The sequence below is a fragment of the Candida oxycetoniae genome, assembly GCF_023343755.2.
Source record: "Candida oxycetoniae strain CBS 10844 chromosome Unknown scaffold14, whole genome shotgun sequence".
Lineage (NCBI taxonomy): Eukaryota > Fungi > Ascomycota > Pichiomycetes > Serinales > Debaryomycetaceae > Lodderomyces > Lodderomyces oxycetoniae.
This window is the reverse complement of record NW_026055483.1, coordinates 262555-269392: the sequence shown is the minus strand read 5'-3', so window position 1 is coordinate 269392 and position 6838 is coordinate 262555. Positions and strand designations below refer to the sequence as shown.

The 6838-nt window shown below is 36.7% G+C and overlaps 4 protein-coding genes across 4 annotated transcripts; 1 reads left to right on the top strand and 3 right to left on the bottom strand. All coding sequences in view use genetic code 12, as the record gives it.

Moving 5' to 3' along the window:
- Positions 1 to 797: 797 nt before the first annotated feature.
- On the bottom strand, positions 798 to 2708 carry KGF56_004490 (uncharacterized protein; the record flags this gene model as incomplete). Its single annotated transcript, XM_049325935.1, has 1 exon — positions 798 to 2708. One exon carries the CDS (start codon positions 2706 to 2708, stop codon positions 798 to 800), a length of 1911 nt encoding a protein of 636 aa, XP_049178563.1.
- A 203-nt stretch (positions 2709 to 2911) lies between these two features.
- On the top strand, positions 2912 to 3772 carry KGF56_004489 (mitochondrial 37S ribosomal protein mS23; the record flags this gene model as incomplete). The annotated part of the gene is made up of 1 exon (XM_049325934.1): positions 2912 to 3772. The coding sequence occupies one exon, from the start codon at positions 2912 to 2914 to the stop codon at positions 3770 to 3772; it is 861 nt and encodes a 286-aa protein (XP_049178562.1).
- A 770-nt stretch (positions 3773 to 4542) lies between these two features.
- Positions 4543 to 5079, bottom strand: KGF56_004488 (uncharacterized protein; the record flags this gene model as incomplete). The annotated part of the gene is made up of 1 exon (XM_049325933.1): positions 4543 to 5079. The coding sequence occupies one exon, from the start codon at positions 5077 to 5079 to the stop codon at positions 4543 to 4545; it is 537 nt and encodes a 178-aa protein (XP_049178561.1).
- Positions 5080 to 5670: 591 nt separating this feature from the next.
- On the bottom strand, positions 5671 to 6125 carry KGF56_004487 (uncharacterized protein; the record flags this gene model as incomplete). The annotated part of the gene is made up of 2 exons (XM_049325932.1): positions 5671 to 6042; positions 6102 to 6125. 2 exons carry the CDS (start codon positions 6123 to 6125, stop codon positions 5671 to 5673), a joined length of 396 nt encoding a protein of 131 aa, XP_049178560.1.
- Positions 6126 to 6838: the final 713 nt, after the last annotated feature.

The window sequence follows — 6838 nt, the reverse complement described above, 5'->3', positions numbered from 1 at the left end:
GGGGGGGGGGGAATGGGTGGGTTCTCTAGCACATGGAATTGTACTAGACTCCTACTTCAACGGACCATTATTACTATGTTAGAAGCATGGCACAACATGTCTACAGAACGGACCTATTTTTGACAAATAGTAAATTCGATTCCCACTAGTTATCAACTCTCTACCCTTTCCTTCCCCTCCACTCCAAAAAAAAAAAAATAAAAAAAAAATAAAAAAAGCCCCTACGGCATATATCAAATATAGTCCTTGTTACCAAATAACCAAACCCTGTTTTTGATTCACACATGACTTCCACCTCCTCCTCCTCCACCACCACCACTACTAGTAACATTTGCTCTTTTACTTCTAATTCTCTCTTTATTATTTCGTTGATTTTCTTCACCCGATAATATTCTCACTAAATTTGCATTCTTTTTTCTTGTTTTCTTCGGAGTTTTTCATTTATGGTATGGATTTTTCATATTTACAAGATTTGATTAGAAGTAACGTGGTGCGCATAACAGTTGGTAGCAAAATAAAAGGGAGTCCCTCCCCTTTTAGTCACCTGACTTGAAGAAAAAACAATTAATAATTAAGATTTTGTTGATAACTATCCTTTATTACTTATTTAGGTAAAGGTAAGCTAAAAGGGTATCTAGATAATTACGAAAATTAATCAGCTTAATAAAAATATATTTAATTGTACTCCACTATCAAGCAGGACCAAGATGGTGGGGCAACACTTGGTAGCTTAGTAGCTTGTTACAACACTATCTCGCTCTGCTCGATAATGTCACTACTTCTCAAAGAGTTCTTTATTAAAACATAATTGACAATATGTCAATTAAAACAATCTTGTTGATATACGCAAGTCTGTCGGCTTGCATACCAGATCCTATCCTAGGTATATCTTCCATCATTTGCAACCAGCTCAACTTTGTTTGACTCAATCTTTTCTCTGCCAAAATTGTATCTTCCTCTAGTGCGCGTAGTTTTGTTTCACAAACCATAAAGATAAGCTCCATTAACAATCGACTTAACCTTAGATCCGGGTTTAACCTTGCTGGTTCAAACTCAGCCATATATAATTGTAATTCAACATTGATATTCAACGCCCCCTTGGATATCAATTTTTTCAAACTATATTGGTCGTTATCATTTTTCCCCAGATCGATTTCCTTGACTAAGCGCGCTAAAACAAATATCAAATCATCAAACTCCCAATCAGCTCGACTGAGGAAGCCTTTGAATATTTCAAAGTACATAGTAGTACTCATTGTTTGTGTAGATAGTTTATCCATTATTAAAAGAAGTTGTTTAACCCTCTCAAAGGGTTGTTGGCACTCTCTATATCCACGGAATAAACTTGTAAAAGATACATGACTTGGGGATAACTTATAAAACGTCTCTTTGTCTCCAGTTAGCACTTTTAGCTTAGTATATACATAAAGCCACTCCTGAGTCATTTGTGATTCTTCCCCCTGAGATTTAAAGTAAGCAGTCTCAAACAAGAGTTCTGCATGTCTAATCAACTTTAAATCCACCAACATCTTGATCAAATGGTCAACTATCTTACCGTTTATTACTGGTATTTTCTTAATCTTCTCTATAGTTTTAGCCAAATAAGTAGAATACCCAGGTCTCTCAATATGATTAACAAAAAAACCAACCAAGTTGAGTAACGATATATCAATTGGTTTGAAACTACGATGATCCTTGTTCTTGTCGTCCTTATTCTTAAGCTTGTTATTAGGCTTGTCCTTTTCATGTCCAATGATCTCACCCATCCCAATTCTAGGAAGGATACTTTGAATGACATCAAATCTATCGTGACGAGTTGCCAAAAACAACAATATTCCATATACATCACTCCTCTCACTCGATGTCTTCAAAATCAGTTTGTAATCGTTGAACGTAAACTCGTTATAACCCAATTCTTTAGTATTATTCGTGTCTTCAATTCCGTCTAAAATATCCTTTTGGTCTTTGAAATATGATAGATAAATCAACCGTATCTGTTCTTGCTCTGTAATCTCGAAATTTGCATCTTTCAAGTCGTTAAACACTCGTTTCACCATATTCAAGTAATCTCTTCGTCGTTGATTTTCGGCAACAATCGCACTAACAGCGCTTGCTGTATCCCCCTTAAGTTTACAACCTTCTATTACATTTCTGTTTGCAAATTGAGCATTGCTCAAAGCAAATTTGTCAAGAAAATCCTGAAGAATGCGAAATGGAAGATATCGTGGTGCTGGTTTTGGCAAATCCAAATACCTTCTGTACAAACTCTCTTGATTGATCCTGGAATATTTATCGTGGTTACTCTTCAAATCAAAAAACCTCTCCAGGGGCTGGAAGAGCCTATAATCATTATCACTCCGCAAGGGATACAACTCTTTGATAAACTTGTTATATTTCGGAGTATATAGAATACTCTGCAGATGATGATTCTCTTTTTGTCTCTGCGATAGTCTAGCATCAATATCGGGTTTCCTTCTTTTTAAATTATCCCAAATCTGTTGTCTAAACTCATACTGATCATAAATAGGCTCTAGCTTAAACTTCTTCAATAATAATGTCTCATTATTGTTAATCAATGTATCGATGCATTTCAATAACGGGCCTGAGTTTTGTACCTGTTCTGACCCAACTCGTCGTATAAATGAGTTTATTGGGACTTCTAATACAGAATTATCCTTTATTGCCTTTGCCTGTCTAACTATGTTCATATCATTTTCCAAATCTTGCCCATCTGTTTTATAGAAAAGGGAAAAAGCTACTAACAAAGTGACAAAAAAAAAATTCATCTCCAGAAGTGAAAAAAAAAAAAAAAAAGAAAAGTCAATAAAATTTTTTTTTGGCGATAATTCGATTCAGGTCTTCCCATCTGCCAGTGGTAGTAGTAGTAGTAGTAGTAGTAAGGGTAGTAACAATGAAGCTCCAAAAAGATGCAATTAATGTTCTTTCTCGAGCATCGGCATACCTTCAATCAGGCGTACTAAGTCGTAAGCCGGTATGGTTTGACATTGTGGAGAAATATCCACCAACACATAACCTTATCAAAAAACCATATATAAAACAAGCTGAAAGTCAAGATCCACGAAATGATCTTCTAGAGGGGACAAACCAAGAAACACAACAAGCAAGATCGCATGTCTCGCAACTATTCAAAACGCGCTCTACCAAGTTGGAAAGATCTAATCGGAACAACAATATTCACAGAGCACCAAAGTTGAAATTTATTGAAGACGAATTAAGAAATTTTTTTCATTCACAACATCCATGGGAGTTAGCACGTCCTAAAACTTTGATAGAAAATAAGGGTGATGAGATATCACGAAAATGTGACTGGTCACACATGTTACAGCTTCAAAAACCATTGGACGGAGAATCAGTTGTCCAGCGTACAATGTACATTATACAGAACGATCCAGAAGTAACGGATATTTTTGATGCTTACGATATGGCAAGGTTCGAATATTACAAATTGCGTATGGCTGAGGAGATGGAGAGCCATATCGCGAGGGAAGAAAGTGCAATGCATGGAGCGGTATTTGAATCTACCCATGCTGATTGGAATTTGCGTAATGAACAAAATTACATTGACGATTGGGTCAAATTGGCTGGTGACGAAACCAAGTTTATGGAAGCAAATGCAAATAAACTGCGCGCTCCAGTAGGGTCAATGGTTGAAGGAGAAGAAAAATCAACAACTTCGATGTTTGAAGATTTGTTGCTGGCAAAGAGTACAGTACCCGATATAGAATATGACGAGGGAGATACCAAGTTGTAAAACAAAAAAAAAAAGAAAAAGCTTTGTAAATAGAATAATATCTAGCTACGTGAAACCTGCCTGTATGTGTGTGTGTGTGTTTGTGTGTAATCGCTTACCTTTTAAAGTTCAACGTATCTATGAATTCCAGCACATTATTGTACACTGAAATATAGCTTGCAAAAATGGGGGTTTTTCTCCACAACTGTGACACCACATTTTACTTTATACGGCATATATGTCTCCTCTCTCTCTCTCTGTCTTCATCCTCCTTCCTAGTGGTGTTCATTGTGATCCCCATTATGGTGCTCGTCATGCTTTTTAGGGAAGACAAATTTTTCAACTAAGCAATAACCACTAAATGCAACTATGGCAATACCTAATCCAGGGAACGCATTTTTGAATCTGTTGAACCTAGTAAATTGACCTTGATACCTCCATGCGTCTCTCTTTGCCCACGGGTTGTGACGTACTTGTGCCATGACTCACTTTTCTCTAACTAAAATGGGTATGAGAAGTTAAATAGAATTGTGCTTACCTTTTTTTTTTTTTTTTGCTTCTCATTGGGTGTAGAAACAAACAGTCTGAAAAAGCTTGTAAAATAAGAGTATTTTTATACCCATCTGCAAACTACATTGACTCGAGAGCTTCAAGCTAGATGAATAGTTTGGCGGGAGAATTCGACGGTTTACAGAATAGCCAAAATGAACAAGAAAAAGAGAAAAAAAGGACACTCTATCTTGCTAAATAGATTGGTTTACTTTTCAATATGTGATACATTCGATTAAATTTTACTCATTATTCTCAGTAAGAGGAGCAAAACGAGGTATCCTCTCCCTTCTTGGACCCAACTCGTTCAACTTGATTCCCGCACCAAACCTGTTACCATATGGTGAGCTTGCGGCAAGCAAGTTATTGTTGAGAACATCTTCACCTTTACTTCTTCTATAAATTTGATCACCAAACTCTCCGCCGTTATCATTGATATATGTCTTGATAAATCCAATCTTGTATCTATTTTCGAAATTCTTGTCTCTCAAGTGGCTACGCTCTCCATTTTGTTCTTGTTCGAAAAGTCCCGATTCGAAAAGCGGTGTTTCGGAAGTATCTTTGCGTTTATACATCAACAAACCACCGGCTAAAGCAGCAATTCCAAATATTTTTGTAATGGTGATTTCAAATGGTTTATCTTCTGCTGCTGTTCCATGGTGACCGTGGTCGCTATGATTGTTACTGCTATGGTGATTGTACCTCTTGGACGTGAGTTGGCTTACCGCGCGCACACTCAACCTTGACTTGGAAGTGATCTGTATCAGTCTGTTCAACATGGTAATACTATGCTATCCTATGCAACGAGCTTCTCATAAAAAAGGGTACTTGCCAACTTGACCCCTCTAATTCCTTATTCTTGTTATTGAATAGCCTCTCGCGACCAATAAAAAACTGGGTGAAAAAAAAAAAAATCAATCAGGTAAAATCAATCAGAAGCGAGAGTGATCATGTACAGGTTTGAGATTGCAAAAAAAAAGCGATACTAGCGATACTAGCGAGCAAAGCGAGCTAGTGGAACAGCACTGATGGGTTTGGCACTAGCGAGCAAAGCGAGCTAGTGGAGCAACATTTAGTACATTGTTACAACCACGAGAGCCAATATTAGCTTATTACTTGTATATGATGTTAAGTACTTACTATAGATTCTATTAATATTACTGTAGATTCGACACTATTGAGCAGAGCGAGATAGTGGACCACACTAGCTGCTACAAACACTATCGACACTGTCTCGCTCTTGGAATATGTCTAGAATTGTAGGATGCTAATGTAACTAAATTCGCCTGCAGAATGCAAAAAAGGGGCTCTAGTGGAATATTGTTCGATAATATCGTACTTTTGGTATCTTGAAATGCAAAAAAGGGGCTCTAGTGGAATATTGTTCGATGATATCGTACTTTTGGTATCTTGAAATGCAAAAAAGGGGCTCTAGTGGAATATTGTTCGATGGTATCGTACTTTTGGTATCTTAAAATGCAACATACTAGTCTAGTGGTTAATTCTAGTCTAGTGGTCAATAGTCTAGTGGTCAATTCTAGTCTAGTGGTCAATAGTCTAGTGGTCAATTCTAGTCTAGTGGTCAATAGTCTAGTGGTCAATTCTAGTCTAGTGGTCAATAGTCTAGTGGTCAATTCTAGTCTAGTGGTCAATAGTCTAGTGGTCAATTCTAGTCTAGTGGTCAATAGTCTAGTGGTCAATTCTAGTCTAGTGGTCAATTCTAGTCTAGTGGTCAAATGCAACTATAATCAGACTGCAACTAAACTGTAATCAGATTGCATCTATTAAACTGTGATCAGACTGAGATTATTAGATCAAACTGCATCTAGTGGTCAAGCTACTGCAACTATTGGACAGGCATATCGCAACTACCGCTCTCTAGCAGATACAGCTTCCTCTTACAACAAAGTCCGCATGAAATGCAAACAATGCAAGCACAACTTGTTTAAACTTCACTTCTCCGGGCTTTCCCATTTTTGAACCCAACTGGACCTGTATACGCGTGGATTATAGGACGACATCCCAAGGGACGAAGACGATAACTGCTGATTACTGGTTTTTCTTGTTAAATTTTTAGCTCCTTTGGTTTGAGAAAGCCTAGCCAAAACAAAATCCGTAGCTATAACAAATACTGGTCCTAGCACTAATAGGCTATTTGTTGGAAAATGTTTCATCATTTTTATAGTGAAAACAACCTATTTGATATAAATTGATGAGCTGAGAAAATCACTTCTTCTTCTTCTTCTTCTTCTTCTCAGCTCCTTTAATATTTTTATTTTTCGCATCTAGAAATTTATCACTTTGAATTAATTGCTTTAATTAAAAAGAAATAAGAAATACAAAAAAAAGGGGGTGAAGAAGGGAAGAAGAGGTCATACTTCTTTCTCGGCTTCTTAATAGTTTATAATATTTGGCATTGATATTAGTGGTCAGAAACAAGGGAATCTGACCATTGGAGTGTAGAAAAATGTTTAACAAAAGTTTTACTGACAATAGACTTTTTCATTAATAGGTTATTAACAAGAGACAAAACTCAAT